General features: G+C 36.9%; 1 protein-coding gene across 1 annotated transcript in view; it reads left to right on the forward strand.

Moving 5' to 3' along the window:
• Positions 1-18,686, forward strand: part of LOC137296103 (uncharacterized) — a 52,000-nt gene extending 33,314 nt beyond the window's left edge. Inside the window, exons 11-19 of the mRNA XM_067827784.1 lie at positions 72-173; positions 478-590; positions 1,233-1,459; positions 2,377-2,539; positions 4,926-5,198; positions 6,486-6,687; positions 7,598-7,743; positions 10,002-10,163; positions 18,557-18,686. Coding sequence (XP_067683885.1) covers positions 72-173; positions 478-590; positions 1,233-1,459; positions 2,377-2,539; positions 4,926-5,198; positions 6,486-6,687; positions 7,598-7,743; positions 10,002-10,163; positions 18,557-18,686 — 1,518 coding nt within the window. The remainder of the gene's footprint in view (positions 1-71; positions 174-477; positions 591-1,232; positions 1,460-2,376; positions 2,540-4,925; positions 5,199-6,485; positions 6,688-7,597; positions 7,744-10,001; positions 10,164-18,556) is intronic.
• Positions 18,687-21,960: the final 3,274 nt, after the last annotated feature.

Consider the following 21,960-nt stretch of genomic DNA (forward strand, 5'->3'; position numbering starts at 1 on the left):
GCTAATCTGTGTACGTGTTGCTGCGAGCCACCACTGTCAATGTTTAATGTCTACATTATATGATGTTTCAGGAACAGCTACTAACAACATTCACCTTCTCATCACGAGCTGCCAAAGAACTACTCAGGCTTTTTGCACCAAAGACTAAAACAAAATCAAAATCAAAGAAAAAGGTGACACTAACAGTTTTATTTGCATATCGAGAACAGAAAACTGTACTGATCTATTTTCACCACTCCACAATTGTATCTAACTTTACCATCGGATCCTGTGCACAAGGTACATACAGATCAAGGCATTTCCACATTTGCACAACTGAAGTGTGATGTCTTTAAAATATAACCCTGATGTGTCACATTATGAACATTGCACAATGACACTGTTTCATTTGTATCATCAGTTTAGAATATCTCTCAATTCCGCTTAGTCAAGACTTGTTTGTGAGTGTTGAGTTGATGAGGATGTTGTCGGCTCCAGGATAAATACAAGGGTCAACTTGCGGAACTCCAGAAGATGATGGATGAGCAGGACCGGATCATGTATGATACGGAGGCTGATAAGGAGCTTGCACGGCTCCAGAGGAAGGCCAGGTGAGGTGGACAGCAGTAAACAGAGGGACGGGGATTTCAAGGGAGGATATTTTGTTTCTTTTTATCCTGCACTCAGTATTCCAGCTTTATGATGGCAGATGTAAATAATCGAGTCTGGACCAAACAATCAAGTTATCAAAAGCATGATTCTGTGCAGCTGGATACTGATGTGTCAACCAAGCCCCTTCAGTATTGACTGCTGAAGACTAATTCTGATTTGTATTGCCACAGTCTTTCAAGGAGGGAATTTTCTCACAAGGCTTATATTGAGTTAAAATTTGCATGATGAATCATCTTTTCTTCTATTTTTTCCAATATAAATCTTAATCCAAGTAGTTGATGGTATTGTTTGTCAAGGGTGGACAACTGTTCCAAGGTAGACAACTCCTGAAATGATTGTTGGAATTCATTTAGGTATCGGCACTAAGGGAATATATATCAGTGGAAAAACATCCTCAAAATGATTAATTTCATTGAATGTTTAAGTTTTTTACTTTGTTCAAAGTGGGCATATTTTTGTCATATTTATGTTTGGCTTATTGTTTGAATCACATGCATCTTAATTTAAGCATGAATCACATCACAATCTCCAAAGAGTTATCTTTCACATATTTTGCACATTTTTATGTTTTGAACTCACAGAAACTTAGTAGATGATTGGTTGGAACACTATCGTCTAGCACTTGAGATGTGCACGCCCACACTGAGCTCTCTGCAAGACGTGCCGTCTGTACGTCGCCGCTATGCACAGTCAGCTCGACTGGCCACAGACGCTGTGGGCAACACCAGGAGTGTGTCAGTGTCAATGCCCAGGTCGCCGGACACTAGTAATTTGTTCCAGACATTGAGAGCACCATCAGCTCCTGCAGGTAATGGAAACTTGTTACAGGTTGTTTAGTTTGGCTTCATTGTTGTTCAATGCCACACTCAGCAGTATTCCAAATTATATAGGTTGGAAATCTGTTCTGACAAGAACATGGCAAAAACATGGCATTATATCCAGGGTGGCATTATAACCAGGATGCAATGGTATGGATTTTATAGTTAACAGTATATTGCTCAAAGGTACAAGGAAATTCTGCAGAAATTCTGCAGTTCAGTCTGTATTCTTGAGATCAGTCTCATTAAAATCACTCCTAGAGTCTGCTACTGCTACACAAGATCTGAATACATCCTATTACGTATCACAAAACAACCTTTCATGAACTATGTCTAGCCTATGAACTAATTAGTAACAAGTGGACAAAGGCTTGTAGGAGTAGCTTTCCTGGTTTTACAACACTAGTTTCTAAATGAAAACTTCCATTTCAGGCTACACTTTGAAAAATTTTTTTTATCAAGTTCCCTGTTGGAAAATTTGCCAAATTTAATGCTTAAACAAAAATGAAGAACAATTCTGGAATGTCAAATGGATGCTAGAAATTGTATGGCGGCACTTCCCATTGGTTTTGAAAAGATCTGTTTTGAATGTTTTCCCAATCTAGTAATGAACATGCTGATTGTCATATGAAAGGTCAACCTGATGTAACCCATAATTGGATAGCCTCAAATATTTGTTAGCAGTAGTTTTAACTAGGATCTAATTTGTGGAAGACTAGCCTAAAGTAATATGTTAGTCTGTTGTTTAAAGCTTAGGCACCGTAGTTATTACAATGATACAGTGTCTGTCTCCAAGTAAAAGTTTGGGTCAGAATTACTGTGTCACTGACACTATCCACCGAACTTAGTTCCCAAGTCTTATTACAAGAAGTAGTGTCTTAAATCTAAGAACAGAATATTATTTCAGGGAATCAGAAGAGAGAGTCATCAGCAGTTGAGAGTCGTCAGTCATCGCCTAATCGGATGTCTACTGTGAAATTTGAGGAGAAGTCTGAGATGTACACATACGGACAGGGAGATGGAAGAGCAGTGTCTCCTACAGCTGTAGCTGTCATGAGAAGACTGTCAGAGTAAGTAAACATTGAGATCAGAGTAAGTAAACATTGAGATCAGAGTAAGTAAACATTGAAGTCAGAGTAAGTAAACATTGAGATCAGAGTTAGTAAACAATGAAGTCGAGTTAGTAAACAATGAAGTCAGAGTAAGTAAACATTGAACACAGTAAGTAAAAATTGAAGTCAGTGTAAGTATACATTGAACACAGAGTAGGTAAACATTGAAGCCAGAGTTAGTAAACATTGAACACACAGTAAGTAAACATTGAAGCCAGAGTTAGTAAACATTGAGGCCAGAGTAAGTAAACATTGAGGTCAGAGTAAGTAAACATTGAGGTCAGAGTAAGTAAACATTGAGGTCAGAGTAAGTAAACATTGAAGGCAGCGCTAGTAAACATTGAACACAGAGTAAGTCAGAGCTAGTGAACATTGAAGTCAGAGCTAGTAGACATTGAAGTCAGAGTTAGTAAACATTGAAGACAGAATAAGTAAACAATGAAGTCAGTGTTAATAAACATTGAAGTCAGAGCTAGTAAACATTGAAGTCAGAGTTAGTAAACATTGAAGACAGAATAAGTAAACAATGAAGTCAGTGTTAATAAACATTGAAGTCAGAGCTAGTAAACAATGAAGTCAGAGTAAGTAAGCATTGAAGACAGAGTTAGTAAATACTGAAGTCAGGATTGAGGTCAACATTGAAATCAGTGTGAGAAATCTTTGAAGTCAGACTTACTAATATCTAAGGAAGCACTGAATTCAGGGTTAAAGTCCTGTCAGAAAGAGAAAAAGGCTGTTACTCTGTATCCCTCAATTTTAAACAATGGCAAATAGGATGTGCAAAATAATTCACTTTGGCCTAACTGGGCATTCAAGCGGATGTGTAAGGGCATTTCGAGAAAAGCATGTTTACTCGTAAAATCGGGCAAAACTTAGAAAAAAATATGACTAGCTGCTGAAAACAATAGTTCAGACAAAAGATAGCAATTAGATCACTCAGCCAGGTATGACGATGGAAAACAACTCACCTGGCATGTAATGCATGTGCTACCTACTGGCACAGGGGGTCATCTCAAATATATTTTGTGCTTTTTCATGCGTGCTGAAAATGTTTCATCTATTGATTAATATCACATGTGTCTTTCTTTCATGAAGTTTATGTTAAGAAAAGTATCCGATTAAATGTCTCAAAATATATACTTGGCAAGACCACTCAAAGATCGACAGGACTGGATGTTATCATGTATGTTAAGACATGTACTTCCCTACTTTCATTCCCTACGGTATTGTCATATCTTAGGTGATATCTCTATCCCACAGCAGGACCCCAACCTTGGTCTGCATCAGCCGTCCTGTTTTTTTGCTTTTGACATGACCCCTCCCAACTGTTTCTTTTTATGATAATGAGACTCCATGGTAGCCACGTCCTTAATAGTTTCAGCATGAAAGTTACTGTTTGTTACTTTAGTTATCGTTCATAATGAAGTTAAGTCTAATTTCAAAATGGGCATTTAAAAAGTGCCCTCTATAATGCATTATCATTGCACACTAATTTTCATAAAGCCATGGTATGTTTGAAACAAGTCGCTTTGGACTTTGCAAAAAATCTGCATTATTTCTACACTAATCTCTCCTCAGTAAAGTCCTTTTTCACATTTCCTATCTCCCTACCACTGTATCTGCAGTTGGGTCAAACTTATTTTAACAGGTATTTCATACTTTTGCATATCAACCACAGAAATCGTAGTAATAAATGTGAACAATCAGTTTTTCCTATTTCTGACAGTACGTTAGTAACTGTGAATGTAAACTAGTGGTACCTGAAACCAACACTGAGTCAGAGATAGTATTTTGAAGTTAACATTTAATTCAGTTAGTAAACATTGAAGTCAGAGTGAAAACCACCAAGAAAGTTTTTTATATGAACATTGAAAATAAGTGCTTGCTACTGTAACAGGGATGAATTCTGGAAATTTTATATTGTGCACATAATTTTATAACAGATCATTTTAGATATATTTCAGAATTTTGGTGGTCCAACAGACAACTTCTTTATACATTATATTCTTAACAATTAGTTGTCAGTTCACCTGTATCTGATCTTAGTCTTAGCTGTGCAGTTCTGTGTCACAAGGCTGGTTCATTGTCTTTTAAAGGGTTTATGGATCAATCTGTCTTTATGTCATTGTCATTGGTTGTTTTAACAATCACGTTAAAGTAATGTGTACATCAAATATGTTTTAACATATACATACATAATCATTTTGTAATCATGGTATTTACAGAGTGTCTGCTGTTGCTAATATGTATTCCACTACGGAATAACAGATATTGACCTAACAACCTGTAGTCTGACTAAGACACCACTGTTTCATGGCTGCAACACTACTGTCCTCCTCCACAGGGTTGGATCCAGAGCTCAGTCAGCTACCGGTCAGTGTAAATCTCCAACGAGACAGAACACCAACATCTCCCTGCCAGAACGCATCCGTTCCGCCACCTTGTACCACAGCACATGTCCTCTGGCTGTGCGACAGTTTGTCATGACAGGGATAAAGAGTCAATGTCGATGTAACCGTTACGCCATTCCCCTCGTCACAGACATCGAGTTTGACGAATTCATCATCAGAGATGCTCCCCCATCCCAGCTCCAGATTGTGTGTGTCGTATCATCTCTGTAAGTGGTGCTAATTATTGTTCAAGACTTACACGCAGTTAAGACTGTTCTTATCCCTACTGACCATTCATAATTTATGGCTATGGGGAATGATGCTGATTTTATGGGGGGTTGCCCATTTTGTTCAAGGGATGGAGGAGGGGGGTCATCAACTTTGTAAACACATACTTTCATTCACTTGCTTCTACATGTAAATCTCATATTAATATTACTCCCCTAGGCATAAATCGTGAATGGTAATTATGAGATTTAGTTATACATTTAGGGAAGATATAGAGTGAGTGTGAGTGAGAGAGTGAGTTTAGTTTTCCGCCACACTCAGCAATATTTCAGCAATGTGGCGGCGGTCCGTAAATAATCAAGTCTGGACCAGACAATCCAGTGATCAACAACATAAGCATCGATCTGCACAAGTGGGAACCGATGACATGTGTCAACCAAGTCAGCCAGCCTGACCCACCAGATCCCATTAGTCACCTCTTACGACAACCATAGTCGATTTTTATGGCAAGCATGGGTTGCTGAAGCCTATTCTACCCCAGGACCTTCACGGGTCAGGGGAGAAATAGACTGTAAGAAGGGTACTTATGATTTGTTTCCTTTCTTCTGATAGTCGGCTCAGAGTGGCAGTCTTGCAGTTTGAATGTGTGTGTATATATATCTACTTAAGTTATAATGTGTTGAATGAGAGTGATCTCCCTTTGAATGTAGACACACAAGAACTACTGTTATAAACATCTTGTTTTCATCGTTAAACACTTACTGGGGTTCATAATTATGCAATTTTTGTTCATTTCAAACTTTAGTGAAACATTTAAACATTAGACAAGGAACTGAGGGGTTGGGGGTGACACACACGCACGCATGCATGCACGCACCCAGCACACATGCACGCACACACACACACACACATTTGAAGATTAATTATATCAGTGAGAATTTTACACTGTATTGTGAGCAACTTCTGATGAATTCTCAAGCAAACATCGTATGATAATAATAAGGAATGATAGCAAAGTGAGTTTTCTTCTGTCCTTCGAGCAATTACATAATATAACATATGATAATCATATGATCATCGAAAACAATGATATCAGAGAAAGATTTATATTGACTTTTCAGCCATGATGCAAGGCAAATTATCGAATGAAAATCAATATCCATGATAACATAATGTTTCAGGAGCCTATGACCTAGCCAGTTTCATATGTAAGCAATAGCTAGTTCTGTTATAAAGTCAAAGTCAAAGTCATTTCCTTATGCTAACCTCTCCCTTCATCCCTGCAGATACCCCCACACTACAGGGGCCGAGGACATGTTGAACCAGCTGTACAACAACATGAACCGAAACCGAACACGCCCCTGCACCCAGTGTCGGGGGGACACATACAGGATATTCAAGTACGACATCAACACGGCAGCAAGCATGTCTGACCACACACAGCCCCTTCTCCTCACCAGACATAATGTGGTTCCTGGAATGTTCCTGGTAAGTTCTGGAGATAATGTCTTTGATGTAAAGGTGGCAAGAGTGAGTGAGTTGAGTTTTACACCAGTTTTAGCAATATTCTAGCAATATCAGGGCAAGAGCCCCCAGAAATGGGCGTCACACACAGGCCCTCAAGTCATTGCGAGCATTGTTTTATTTTAAAAATTAAAAAAAATTGAGATGACCCCTGACTTGAAACACCTAACAGTACAATATAATAATCTGGACAAGGCTGGACAGTTTGGTGCACCCTACCCGCCTGCTTTGTCGATCGCTATACTACCATTGCATGCAGTCAATTAAAACTTCATCTGAACATAATCTTAGGTAATTGGCCTCACCACTTATGATACCTTGCATGCGACGGTAGCATAGCGATAGCAAAGTAGCAAAGATCTTGGTTAGAATTGGTCTTCAGTAATCCTGTCATGCTTGTCATAAGAGGCAGCCACCCTGACCAGGGAGTCAGGCTTCCATCCCAACTGCTTAGATCAATGCTCATGCTGTTGATCACTGGATTGTGTAGTCCATCACTGGATTGTGTTGTTGCATCCCAGCTGCTTAGATCAATGCTCATACTGCTGATCACTGGACTGTGTAGTCCAGACTTGATTATTTACAGACATTGCCATAAAGCTGGAAAATTGCTGAGTGCAGTATTAAACAAACAAACAAATGAATGTCAGGATTATCCATGTTAACAGAATTGCGTATTTGCTTTATTGATTGTCATTGTTTTCTCTTGGTGTTTGCCCCTAATATTGACCACTGGTCGATCCCAGACATAAATATTCCAGACCTTTATGGATTGGCTGGAATATCCTTACATGTGATGCAAATCAGCAAAAAATATAACATATGCCATTCAGGTTCAGTAAGAACATAAATGAACATCCCATCTTATTTCCAGATCTATTCTGATGGTCGTCTTTTGTTCTGTGATCACATCTTTAATGGCTATGGTAACACTAGCAGGAAGGACTTCAAGAAGCAGATCATGAAATCGAGGCTAGATTCACTGCAGGGCTATTCTTTGCCTAAAGATTTCAGATTTAGGTGAGTAGGACATTTGGAATGGTCATCACAAGTCAGTGACAACAACCAACTTTCTGCTCAGCCCTACAGACAATGGGCATGGAATTTTCATTTCTGTTATCCATTCACATTAGAACTGTATAAATGAGCATAAGTCTCAGTCTTAAAAGTTAGTGAGTATGGTACTACACCGCTTTTAGCAATATTCCAGCAATATCACATCTGGGGGATATCAGAAATGGGCTTCACTCATTGTAGCCATGTGGGGAATCAAACCCAAGTCTTCGTCATAATGAGCATGCACTTAGCTCCCCATCACCCCAAATGCTGAAAACTTGACCTACCTGATCTGCTGTTGCAGTGTTCACAATCATTTGTATCCCCTTTCTTATATCGATATACAATTTCACTGCATAATTTTACAGGGATTATTCTCATTACTCTTTGAGCAGTAATTACTTTTGTTGTTGTTGTGGTTGTTGTGGTTTCTGTTGTTCTTGTTGCTGCTGCTGTTGGTGGCTGTGTTGTTGTTGTGATTTATTACCTCTCAAAAAGGTTACGGTATGAGTGGAACTATGTTGGTCAACCATTATATTAATATTTGGAGGCCGTGGTGAAATGCTTGCCCTCAGAGGAACATTAACCTAATACACTTCAGGAATATCAAACAGTATAACCCAGCTGATGTAATTCTTCTCAAGATAATCACTTTCCTAATCTTAAACCGAATCAAAATCACCACCCGAGGCTAGAAGTTTCTGACACGAACTCTTGACATTCTCAATCAGGGCTTACATGTATAGAACTGTGGCTCCTGTCATGGTTTCTATAATGCATGTTTGGATGTAGAGCACACCTGTTCAACCACCAACAGACATCCTCAATCAGGGCCAAAGATCACAATAACTATGCCCAAACTATGTATCATCAATGTCATGAACTAAAAATCATACTAGTATGAAAGAATGCCTTTTCTGATCTGATCTGACAAGTGTTATATTTGTGTAAGTACTTGTATATGTTATGCGGATTAGATAATGGAACCTTGTATATATTTTGATGATTAGTTCATGGGATCTGCCTAATGGTTTTAGTGTTTGTATACTTGAGTTGAATGCACACTATCATGGCACACTTCTCTAAAAATTAATATTGCCTTTCTCTTATGAATGCTTATGATCATCAGCCCCCAGCAAAACTGACTTATAAAATACTCCAAAACAAAGTTACATATTAAGATTAAGATTACAGTGTCAAATTAGAAAGTTTATATGAATTAATGCAATATTGCATTAAATCGACTCTCGCACTCTGTACCAACTGAACCTTATTTCTTGCAACCCTGTAAGAGTTAAGTCCCTTGGAGGACTCTTCACGAACATCCCATAGCGCAACTTTTGATTGAAACCAGTTTGGCAAATGCTGACAACACTGTATGCAACAATTTTCAATGTATGGAACAATCGTTTACATTCCAAATATGGCAAATGTTGCCTGTTTGGAAACTGTTCACATTGAAGTAATAATCATCCATATCATGCAAGTCATATACAATAATAAGTCTTTTATTGTATCACTAGGGAGCTAATGAGAGTACATATGCCCCAATATATATATTATAGATGAAAATATTGTCAAAAAAGTGTGGCATTTAACCGTTTTAACAAATTGTCTGCAGAGTCATATATAAGTGGACCAGGTTAATTTTGCATTGTAGCCAGACTAAATCCATATTAGTTAAATTCCCTGATCATATATAACTTTGTTTTGCAGTTGGTTGTGATTTAATCCACTGTCATTAGCATATCACAGTAACTCTTTAATATCAGCATCCATATCTTTGGCGCCGCCATATAGCTGGAATATTGCTGAGTGCGGCGTAAAACTAAACTCACTCACTCACTCACTCACTCACTCACTCACTCCCATATCTTTGACCAATTAAAAACAGGGCGCAGAGACTGAGCATTGTTTTATGCCACTTTTAGCAATATATTAGCAATATCACTGTGCAATATCACATGCACCCATGCTCCCTGTTGGGTGTATTGACCTGAACATTCGCACTGCCAGCACATCCTCACAGGTACCCATTTTACAGCTGGGTGTACTGAGACAATGTGGATCTAAGTATCTTGTCCAAGGATACTATGCAAATGTGCCCACCTTGGAACCTGAGCTTAATTTCCTCCATCACGGATTGAACCCAGGCTTTCAGCGAGTTTGATAGGTACATAGTGATTATTTTTAGTAAAGTATTCCAATCTTTTCTGTTCCAGTCCTAGTCGTGGTCGCCATGGCCCCCGGTCAGCATGGGGTGGGGAGATTGGTGGTGCCGGGGTGGACAATTATGGCAGTCCAGGAACATCAGTTAGCAATGCACTCATGCCTCGACTTGATTCGTCAGAGAGTGGGGAGGGTCCTTCCCTGGACAAAGTAAAGTAAGTATGACAGCATGGAGGAACGTACAGACGTTGTGCTTTGTCATTACTGGGCAACCGTTCATCTGTTGTGAACACCCCTTACATTAATTGTCACCATTTATGTATCAATATTCATTCACAGCTCAACGTCATCATATTTCCAAATAAAGTACTAAATACAGAAAAATTACCACAAAGTAGACACATATAATTTATGTAGGTTAATAGGTTGCCATTTATGACAAAAGAATTTACAAACGTAAAATATTGCATATTTTTGTTGTTTCTTTTTCAAATTTTTAACTTCTATGAAGTATTTTGATCAAAATATTCAAGTTTGATTGCTAAAAATAAATAGAATGCTCATTCTTTGGGGTTTTTTTTTATTTAAAAGATTTACATTGATTCTGTTGTGAAATAATAAAACACAAAATACCTGGAGGCAAGATTGAAGTCAAATATGTCAATGTATTTCACGTTTTTAATGTATTGCATAGATCAGTGCTCAAGCCGTTTAATCATTAGATTGTCTAATCCAGACTCAGTTATATACAGACCTCTGCCATATAGCTGGAATACTGCTAGTGGAATACTGGAGTGCTGTGTTAAATATCAGTCAGTCAATATTATTGATCTATTAATACATCAACAGTAAGATATTTAATGAAAGTTGGAATATTTTGTAGGTTTTGTTAAGCTTTTTAAAATTTCAAAATTTCACTTTCAAAATTTCAACATTTAGTTCATAGTTTTTGAACAGAATTTAGTCGTAGTTAAGTGAATATTGACATATTGAAGTTGGAAAGCTCTCTATCTGTTTATAAAGCTATTTCCCATTTAACTGGTACAAGAGAAAGATACGATTGGTAAGTTTAGTGGGGACATATATGAGTATAACAAGGTGTTTCTGTTTCCCTCCTATAGCCATATGTTGGTAACCAGCTAGTGTAAGCATCTCTGTCCACACTGTGGGACGTCTCTGGCTGGCTGGGTTGTTGTACAATCAGACTCCAATGCTGTATAAATGGGTACAACTGGGTTTCTTGCTTGTACATTCGGAGGATATTATGTGTCATTTATGACCATTACGTATTATTTTAAACAAGCCAAATAGTGATTCACAATCATCTCAAGACTATACATATGAGTGTCTTCTTGCACATAGGTGATATTAAACATAACTGAATTGGGGATTGGGTGGCTTATATTAATGAATGCAGTAGGTATTTTGACTCTGAACTGAGTGAGTATCTATTTACTCCACGTTTTTCAATGCCACGGTGGGAGACACCAGAAATGGGCTTGATGCATTGTATCCATTAGGGAATTGAACCCAGGTCCTCAGCATGACAAGCACAGGTTTAACCGCTAGGCTACCCAGCCTCCCCCACCAAACCAAGGAAAAGGTCCTAGGAATCTTTTATGATGATATACACCCTATTCTGCTGTGATTAGTATACTGAACACACCAAATAAGGGATTGTGAATGCCTATGGGGAATTTTTATATATTGAAGACTTAGCTCTCAGTTTCATAAAAATACCCACAAAAATACTAGTGATACCTCACTCACATGATTTACTAATATTTGAACTGCTGGCCCAATACAAAAACAACCAGTGCTGGGCCTCCAGGCTGCTGATAATTTTGAATGCTGCACCTCAAATGGGCTTCACAAAGTGCACCCTTTCAGGAATCAGACCCAGGTCTTTGGCTTTGATGCTTTAACTACTAGGCTCCCCAACTCCCCCTGGGACATTGAGAGGTACATGTATACAGCAATGGCGTCTTTTACAACAAATACCATCAGTCAGCCATGTATGTGGGCTGGGTTACAATGTTCAGTCTGTGGTGTTGTCAACCCGTCAGCCTTGTTTTGTCCAACAATACAGGGAAATGTATCATTGTGTTGTATCGTGCTTGTATCCTTGGTAACAATAACTCCTAACAAACAAACAACAGTTTAATATTTTTAAATTATTACTATCTAACCAACAATTACCTATTCTATTTAAGAAATTGTTGTGCATACAATATATATTTAATATACTCATGCACAAAAAATATTGGAACATTTATCATCATTTTAAAATGAGGTCAGCTGTTTCCAGTACAAAAAGATGAAACTGTGAACAAAGTTATCTTAGTGTGTCTGAATTGCATACATGGGCATTCATGGTTTCAGTACTTTGACAAACTGTCATAACTGTCTACACCCTACAATATATTACCTTGAGTATATGTTTCAGTTTATGAAAATATTTGGTGCCTTGTTGATATGTACATGATACCACTTTTGCTGTAAGATTTTGATAAAACATATTTTCATGTCAATTCATATTGTCTTAGAGTCAATGCAATTAAACCCAAACCATACCCACACCTTTTTAAAGGGTTGTTGTTTCTCAAAATAGGTACCTCAGGAAGTCGTGGCATTAACAACTATCTGTTTATTGCCATGTAAATATGTTTTAATACATGATATCTGATCAAAAATATCTGGCAAAATACACTTGGCGTTCTCATTGCAACCCCAATCTATCTATCATATTGCAGGGTTTGTCTGAAAAATGTCTTCTATATTGACTTGAACAGAGAGCACCAGGTGTATTTTGTGTGTGATGTCAGCATTAAGTTCTTGCTAGTATAACCACATCATAGTAAATATAATTACAGTTGCTGACATAATGTTTGATGTTTGTGAAACAAGCTCAGGTTCAGGTTTAAAAGCATTTCCATAGAAACTTGTAGTTCATACAAGCTGATGTGTCATTTGTGAGCCTTTAGTTCCAGCGTGGGACAGACACAGGAAGGTAATTTGGATGGAGTGGAGCAAGCACATTGGTGACACATGCTCAGCACTTGTGCTGTGGAGGACATACTTCATACTGATCGCTGTTTTCATAATTCTGACTGTTCTTCAGAAGGAAAATTCATGAAACCAGATACCAAACCAGACACATCTTAAATCTTCACACAACACTCCTTGGCCAGATCATTGTTTCCTTTCAATGCAATACATTTTGTATGAATTGGAGTTGCATTCATACAAAAATTAAGATTTTAAGTGTTTCTCAAAAATATCCTATTCTTTTTATTAGAAATATCTTTTCAATTGAATCTCACCTTTAGCAAAGGCTTTCATATTATCATGAGTCTTATTTGAATTTATTATTTACAGCAACCAAAAATTAAGAATTGATGGGGTTTTCATCAGTGTTCTTATTTGTTTTGGAAATGTCATTTTAATGGAATCTCACATTTCTTGAAACCTAAACCTCAGTCCAGATTGAGCTCTTTTTTATTATGAGTTTTTTGAAAACAATTAATGCATCCAACCAAGAAAATCAAATATAAAACAATTTTTAAAAATGGTCTTGCCTTACATATTGCAAACAAACCAATGTTTATATCTATGAATCACATGCACTGTATTTCCCATTGATGCAGTCTACCCAGATTCACCCAAGTCTAGCCTAGAATATTTTATCTTCAAACTACCCCAAATTATCCACCAATCCTATGTCAGTGAAACCCCTGTGCTTTTCAAACCTTGCAATTTATCCCGTGTTCTGCTGTATGCTCAGATTTTTGTGAGTTTTCATGAAAACGTTTATTTCATTGACATGATGAGTTGATGATAGGGTGTCACTCATCACTTACGACAGGTGATGGGCATGCGCTATTTATATGGTATACATTTCAGAATCTCTAAGTACACAAGACGACTACTTCAAGCTATAGGTACAATGTGTGGCTGGTTTTGTATTTCTAGAGCTAGATCAGTGCTGTAGATGTCTGATATTTGAAAAAATGGTTCCTTACCAAGAACAAATTTTTGGAGTAATGGAATACTAGAAAAAATTACTTCACAAAGCTCATTCTTCATTGTTGGCCTTTACTTCGAGAACAGAATCTGATGAAAGTTCTTTCAGACTGATACAAGTCTAGATATCAATGCCATTACTAGGATTAAAATCTGCTAAAATGATGCCAAGATGTAACTTCAAGCAAGAAGATTATAAAAAATTCCCTGTCATTTTTCATGAAAAAATTGACCTGTTTTAGAAATGCTAAACTTTTCTTTATCTCTTTCATGGTACTTAGGTTTCTTCAAAAACATTTCTTAATGCTAATAAAATTTAGTAGACAAAAGCAGCTAGCCACAGATATATATTTGGACTCCAAATATTGTTTACGTGACCCAGCTTGAATGGTTTATGTCATAGGGCGATCTATCGTCGGATCGGGCCATTACTAAACATGGTGCCTTGGAGGTAAATGTGGCTGTGTGATCGTTCATTGTCTGTATGCACAGGGGTTGTAGGCATGTTTGAAGTGACAACATTACCTTGATATCCATCACGCTTGTTTTTTAAGACACCTCTACCACAACTGTGTTTTCCTTAATTTGACAGCAATAAGTTTGGAAATAATGTCTTAACTTTTGCACTGTCCACCTTGCAATTTTCTGCACTGTTTCCTTTCTGTTAAGCACTACAGTATTGGGTATATTTGGTTTTCTGCTCATGGACTGCACTGAATATGTCATCATGACAAAACATTTGATTACTGTGTGTTGTCCGAGAATGGATTGCTAATGGTGTTCCATGATGATATGCACTCATTTTGTTTACCCACTTTTCAGAAAAAGACTCTCAAGACTCTTCTAGGCCAAACTCCACACACACACATCCATCCTAGGCCGAAATTTTCCCCCATGAATCATCCAGAATTTTCCCCTTTTGATATAAGAAAAAATGTAGGGAAGAGGCCAGAATGAACCCCCTTTCCATAATATAACAGTACAAAATATCCCAGTTTAAACAGGGGGAAAACTTTGGCCCAGTATACTTATGCATTGCCCAAACTTTCCACAGGGTAAAAATATCAAATGGAAGGTATGCAGGGAAGAACAGGGGCTCCATTCACAAAGCAGTCTTTACTAAGGTTAACCTTAACTCCCATTCTTTAACACTGGACTAAGGCTACATTAGTAACTTACGATCACATTAGTGCTTTGTGAATGGAGGCCCTGGTCTCCAGCAACTCATGCTTGCTGTAAGAGGCGACTAATGGGATCGGGTGATAAGGCTCACGAGATTGATGTTCATGATGTTGATCACTGGATTGCCCGGTCCGGACACAATTATTGTTGGAGCACTGTTGAGTGTGGTGTTAAACAACAAACAAAATATCCATCACTGGAAAGCTAAAAAATTGTCTGCAACATGAAATAACAAATAAAATGTAAACCAAATTTACATACATTTACACTATTCTCTGTGTTTAAAGCAACAGGATGCCAAATATACCAAATACTGTATTTGTTTTGTTATGTCAAAATTAACTGATTTTGATTGATTTTCATGAAATGAACACAGGACCTTCTATTATTTTTACTGTTCAAAAAGTGTATCTTTGGGTTTCCTGTTACAACAATATGGTTTCACTGATGGTTGAAAATTTTGCAGAATGTTTTGATGTGAACTAGATGTTGGTGAAGGGTTTCATAAACAAGCATCTAATTTATTGTGTGAGAGAACTTATACTATATGCTGAATATATTGATCTATATTGAAATCTTTATCTGGATGTGTGACTGACATTAATTTTTTATTTGTTTCCATTTCATTGCATTTTAAGTTGGTTTTGGGGGATATATCTTTGCAGTTACAGTCACTTGAAATGAAGTCATTGTCATCAATGTATTATAGGGCTTTTTTACTTTTTTTTGCTTCTTTTGAATGTTTTCTGAAGTTTCCTAGTCCTCTCCCACCAAATGATTTTTACTGTTTAAAATAATCATATTTATATCATTTTAGCCAACATTGTATATTTTATCTGGTATCATGATGATTACACGATGCCATTTAGAAAGCATTTCACCACTTTCTAAATGGCATTGTGTAATCATAGCTTTCGGCCGTGGAGCCATGCCAATTGACACTCATCAGAGGAGTACACAAAGTACGCAGTCTAGACTACCAGCTGTCCGACTTTCATTTTTGTGGAAGTCGCAGTGGCTGAGCAGGATAGGCAGCTGACTTTGGGTGCTGGCAATTAGGTGTCTGACTCTGAGGGTGCGGGTTTGAATCCCGGATGAGACTCAACCAAATAAGTACTAGAATTTGTACTTTACTAAGAAAGTGAAATCCCAGATATGACATATGTTGGTATCATGATGTTTATGTCCAGTGTTTATACTGCAGTCCAGCTGTTTAAAGGAACAAAACCTTTCAGTTTTCTTTAAGACTTGTACCGTACCCAATTTTGCTATGGTTTTACAATATTCCTGCATACTCACACTTATTTAAAGGGTTGTTGATTTTCATACTAGGTTCTTCAGCCAGTCATGGCATAAAAAATTATCTATTTATTGCCATGTAAATGTTTTGTTTTAATAAATGATATTTATCATGATGAATGAAAAGTATTCCGAGATCAGTTGAAATTCTTTTTACAAATTTGAAATTCAACATGACGTTTTTTGTGTTCTTTACCCCAAAGTTTCAATGGTGTATGGATATAGATATTTATCAGAATGTAATGAAAATATGTGTGGATAATCAAAGATGGATTCCTTAACTGTTGTGGCTGTTACATTTCTGATTTACTTGCAATTTCGGTGAATCAAACCTATCCCATCTTGAATTCAATTTGTTATTAGTGATTTGCTAGAACTGAACAGTCATGATAAGGGGCTTTTATGTGTATTTGATTGTTATTTGACTTAATGGAATGTATCCTCACCATTGAGGATGATAGTCAATAGTATCATACATATTGTATATTAATTTGGCAATAATGAGAGCACTAGTTGTTGTCAATGATACATCAGCTGCTGACTTGTTTTGGTATTTGCTAACCAATATTCGTTTTTATGACATTTGATTATCAGTGATGTTAGTTCTGTGTGTGCTTTGTGTGTTCATGAGACGTCTTCTGTGTTGCTTTGTGTGTGGATTTGCTGTGACTGACGCTTAAAATATGCTTTTTGCTATCTACAGCTATATCAACCAATAGAAATTATAATTTCTTGATCAATTTCAAAATATCATCTATGATAAATTGAAGAAGAATTAAAATATCATCAACAATTTGGATTCACCTTTACATCTTACTTAACGTTGAAACAGTTGAACAGGATGTAATTATTCATTTAAAATTCTCAATTATGATTAAAAGAGATCATCAACAAAATATCTTACATAATAGTATCACTATTGTAAGATTTGTGTGTAAATAAAAGTAGCTTCGTTAAAATAAAAACAAAAGATATGAATTTGTTTTCCTGCTTGACTGTTCTGTTTTCCTCCCTGCGGCAGTTCCAGCAATCAAATACCCTCCCTGACATCAATCACATCACATAATTGACAGGTAATAGTGATCGTCATAGATTTCTTTTGTGGAAGATCTTTTCACAGAAAAATGTATTGAATCAATTTGTGTGGAGAACAAACTGTAAATGTTTGGCAGTATCAGTATCAAAAGATTAGATACTGACGGTCTTTCAGCCGGGACTACTTTTGAGCAAGGATACAAGTTTTTAGTGGTGTGGTCCCAGTATGATACATAACCTGATACAATGAGAGTGATACAGTTTGTATCCAAGTATAGTGCTTTTATTTCATGCACTAAAATTCTTTCTTTTCGCAGGTGAATCACAATCCTGTATACATTCCTTTTAAATTTTCAGATATTGAATATCAGATGTTGTAAGGCAGAAATATATTGTATGGACAGCACTGTTTATGCATTGCTTTTTTGCAGCCAAATGAAATCGTGGAAAATCTTTTGACAGCTAGTTATTGAAAAGACAGGCTTATATTGTTTTGTTCAACAGGACCCTGATTGTATTCAAGATCAGTGTGTGAAATAGTTTCCAAATTTTGCTAGCCAGTCAGAATAGCTGTGCCTGAACATCACTAGCCCCGAGAATAGTTCACCATTCCGACAGTTGAATGTAGACATGGGTTTCACCATTAAGCTGCAAAGATGATGATGATGATGATGATGATGATGATGATGATGATGATGATGATGATGATGATGATGATTTTCTTCAGACCATACATTTACACCATTTATAATTGTATTATAACTGAACGAGGCAGAAAGAGTGAAATATTTACAAAAATGACCCCATGAAAATTCACTATCTAGTCATGCAGGTGACTATGGAGATTTACTGGCCCAACAGGATTTTTATGAGCCACTGGCTATCTGGCTAGTAGCTATTTCACACACTGTCCAAGATGGTTGTCATCTTCCTCATCCCTTTGCTAATTTCCTCCATGATTCATCCTTACTTTTTGGATCTGATGAAATATGGCTGACATGCTCCTATTTGCTATTTTAAGCATTTGTAGCAGCTGGGTTGTAAACTCTCCTTGTCATCTCTCCTTCAGGGGCCTGCATCCCGTGGCCAAGTTGATCAGCCTCAGCCTCTCCCCTGTCAGCTACCGACCAACCTCCCACCTGACTTCTCACCTTAAGCAGCAGCCAGTAGCTCACCCCATTTCCGGGACAACAGGATGAGGCTGGACACCTCAACTCCATCTTGTAGATCCTTAAATGTGTCAAGTCAACAAGTGCCAGTTATTCCCCTTGCAGTGCTCAAAATCCACTCAGAAATTCATGGTCTTCATGATATTGCCCATCCTCAATAATGTCAAGGGTATATGTTCCAATAAATCTCCACTAGTACCCTGGATTCATCTATGGATAACTGTATTCCCGTAGATGCATCCAGGGTACTAATGGAGTTTTATTGGAATGTCTACCCTGGAGATTATTAAGGATGGTCATTGCCCAAATTTGCAACACTAATGGTTCATGGTCCGAAGAGTCCAAGGAGCAAATTTGAAGGACCCCTGGACCCCAATATAAATTTAATACGCCTTGCATAAGTTAGGATGTACCTGTACAGATAGATAGTGGTATCTTGATGTTGAGTGGCAATACAGTTTATCGATGAGTTGTCATTAAAAAACTAAACTTGTTAATCTAAACTGCCTTTCAAATTATATGGAACCTTTAAGAAAATCAGTATAAACAAGTGCTTTTCCTGTCCATATGCAGTAGGCAATGATGAAAGAAATAGTGAATACTAGGACTATTACGGTTCACTGGCATATTCAGTAAATCATGAATTCCAGCTCTGTTAAAACTGATACAAAGATGGTACATCAGACCATATTACCTTAGGAAGAAGCACATAACTTATAGTAGGTGGGGGCGATGGGGTAGCCTGGTGATGAAATCATTCACTTGTCACGCTAAAGACTCAGGTTCGGTTCCTCAGTATACTATACTCACTAAGTCATTTATTTATGTGCACTATCATGAAGTTTTTGATGGTATTAAAAAATGTAATTATTGACTGTTCTTTAACTATCATAAATTTTTGTAGAAAATTTTGTTACCTGAGATGTTTTGACAAAAAACAGACTTTGTAAAAAAGTAATTGAACTCAAGTGATTGTTACGAATGAAAAATAGTTCTGGATCAATATGGCTTAGTGTCATCTATCCAACGCTCAAACCAACGTCAACCCTGTATGACTTCACCTTGTACACCAAATGTATGTCATAATCGTTTTGTATGTTACCATCTGTTTTTTTACCACTGTTATATACTGAACAGCAAAAGAAACGCAACTGTTTTCTTGTCCAGTTTTTATATAGAAGACATAAACATGAACATTTACTTTCAAGAGATTTCATTTTTTCAAAACTTGCATTTCTTTTGCTGTTGAGTATGTATCTGCCTCATATGCATACCAAACCATCAGTAGAGGACCAGAAAGAATGATCTCTTTTCTGCCAATGGATATTGAATATTGATTATGACCATGTCAACCTGTTGATATACTTCTTCCATCATATGATATTGTAATTTTATTTGGTTTTTTTTCTATAAAATCTTGTGTTACCAGTCTTCAATGGTCAAATTGCTGAGTTTTATATGTGCATCCCAACCTCATGAAACTTTACTTCGCAAAATGGCTGAATATATGCTGATCCAACATAAGATTGTAACCCAAGTCAACATTAATTTGACTTCCATCAAACAGTACCATTTAATCAAAAGGCTGGCTTCATATCAGATTTCCAAGAATAGTTCTGACTGCCAAAATGCATTACTCAACAGTCGAACTAAAAAATCACATTTTTGCCAAACTAATTTAATAGAGTATTATTTAAAACATGCTTGTATCGCTGTCTTACTGATTTACCTTCTGTACATAAGAATTCTTGCTTGCCAAAATATTTGTACATAGACCTGATACAGCTCTGTAACCTGAGTGAATGGGTTGCTTGTATAGTGTTGGAGATATAAATATTATTATAACGTTGCAGTCTGTGATATTGTAGCTGTGATAAGCAAATTGTTTTTCTATTCTGTTGTTCATGATTCTACCATTGTTCATGGTTCTTCCTGTTCATGATTATCCCCAATTCTTCATGATTCTGTCCTTTCCATTTTTCATATGTTCATGTGAGCCAGTGTGTTTAGGGGGAGTTTTTTGTTATTGTTTAAGATGCATTTAAGTATACAATTTCTTTAATGTTGGAAGTATGTCTGGAAATGGTGTTTCGTTGTAAAACTTCTTTACAGATAAATATTATAAACAAAAGATAAGTTTTTTAGGATTTTGGTTCAAAAATGTGCCATCCTTCAAACTATGTTTTGGTAATACGGATAATTCTATTGCTAATAGCACATTCAGGAATAATATTTGCATTACAAAGTCAACAGATACTCAGAACAAGAGAAAAAATTGACAGTTGACTTTGATAGTTGTCATATTTTGAAGATTTAATATATAATTCATAAAATCTCTTTGTTTCAAACTTATTACAAACACGTTCCTTATTGTTTATTATAATGTCAGCAACAATGTGCCTTTTTGTTTTTGCTCATCTCATATTGATGCCAGGCATGCAAAAGTGATAAATTAACCTTCTAAATCCCACTTCATAGTAGTGAAAATGTGACAAAGTTATCCCACTCTAACAAGTGTAAATGTGACAGTAAAAGTTATCCCACTCCTAAGTAGTGTAAATGTGACAGTAAAAGTTATCCCACTCCTAAGTAGTGTAAATGTGACAGTAAAAGTTATCCCATTCCTAAGTAGTGTAAATGTGACAGTAAAAGTTATCCCCCTCCTAAGTAGTGTAAATGTGACAGTAAAAGTTATCCCACTCCTAAGTAGTGTGAATGTGACAGTAAAAGTTATCCCACTCCTAAGTAGTGTGAATGTGACAGTAAAAGTTATCCCACTCCTAAGTAGTGTGAATGTGACAGTAAAAGTTATCCCCCTCCCAGGTAGTGTGAATGTGACAGTAAAAGTTATCCCCCTCCTAAGTAGTGTAAATGTGACAGTAAAAGTTATCCCACTCCTAAGTAGTGTGAATGTGACAGTAAAAGTTATCCCCCTCCCAGGTAGTGTGAATGTGACAGTAAAAGTTATCCCCCTCCTAAGTAGTGTAAATGTGACAGTAAAAGTTATCCCACTCCCAAGTAGTGTAAATGTGACAGTAAAAGTTATCCCACTCCTAAGTAGTGTAAATGTGACAGTAAAAGTTATCCCACTCCTAAGTAGTGTGAATGTGACAGTAAAAGTTATCCCACTCCTAAGTAGTGTGAATGTGCCAGTAAAAGTTATCCCCCTCCCAAGTAGTGTGAATGTGACAGTAAAAGTTATCCCACTCCCAAGTAGTGTAAATGTGACAGTAAAAGTTATCCCACTCCTAAGTAGTGTAAATGTGACAGTAAAAGTTATCCCCCTCCCAAGTAGTGTGAATGT

This window comes from Haliotis asinina, chromosome 9 (genome assembly GCF_037392515.1).
Source record: "Haliotis asinina isolate JCU_RB_2024 chromosome 9, JCU_Hal_asi_v2, whole genome shotgun sequence".
Classification (NCBI taxonomy): Eukaryota; Metazoa; Mollusca; class Gastropoda; order Lepetellida; family Haliotidae; genus Haliotis; species Haliotis asinina.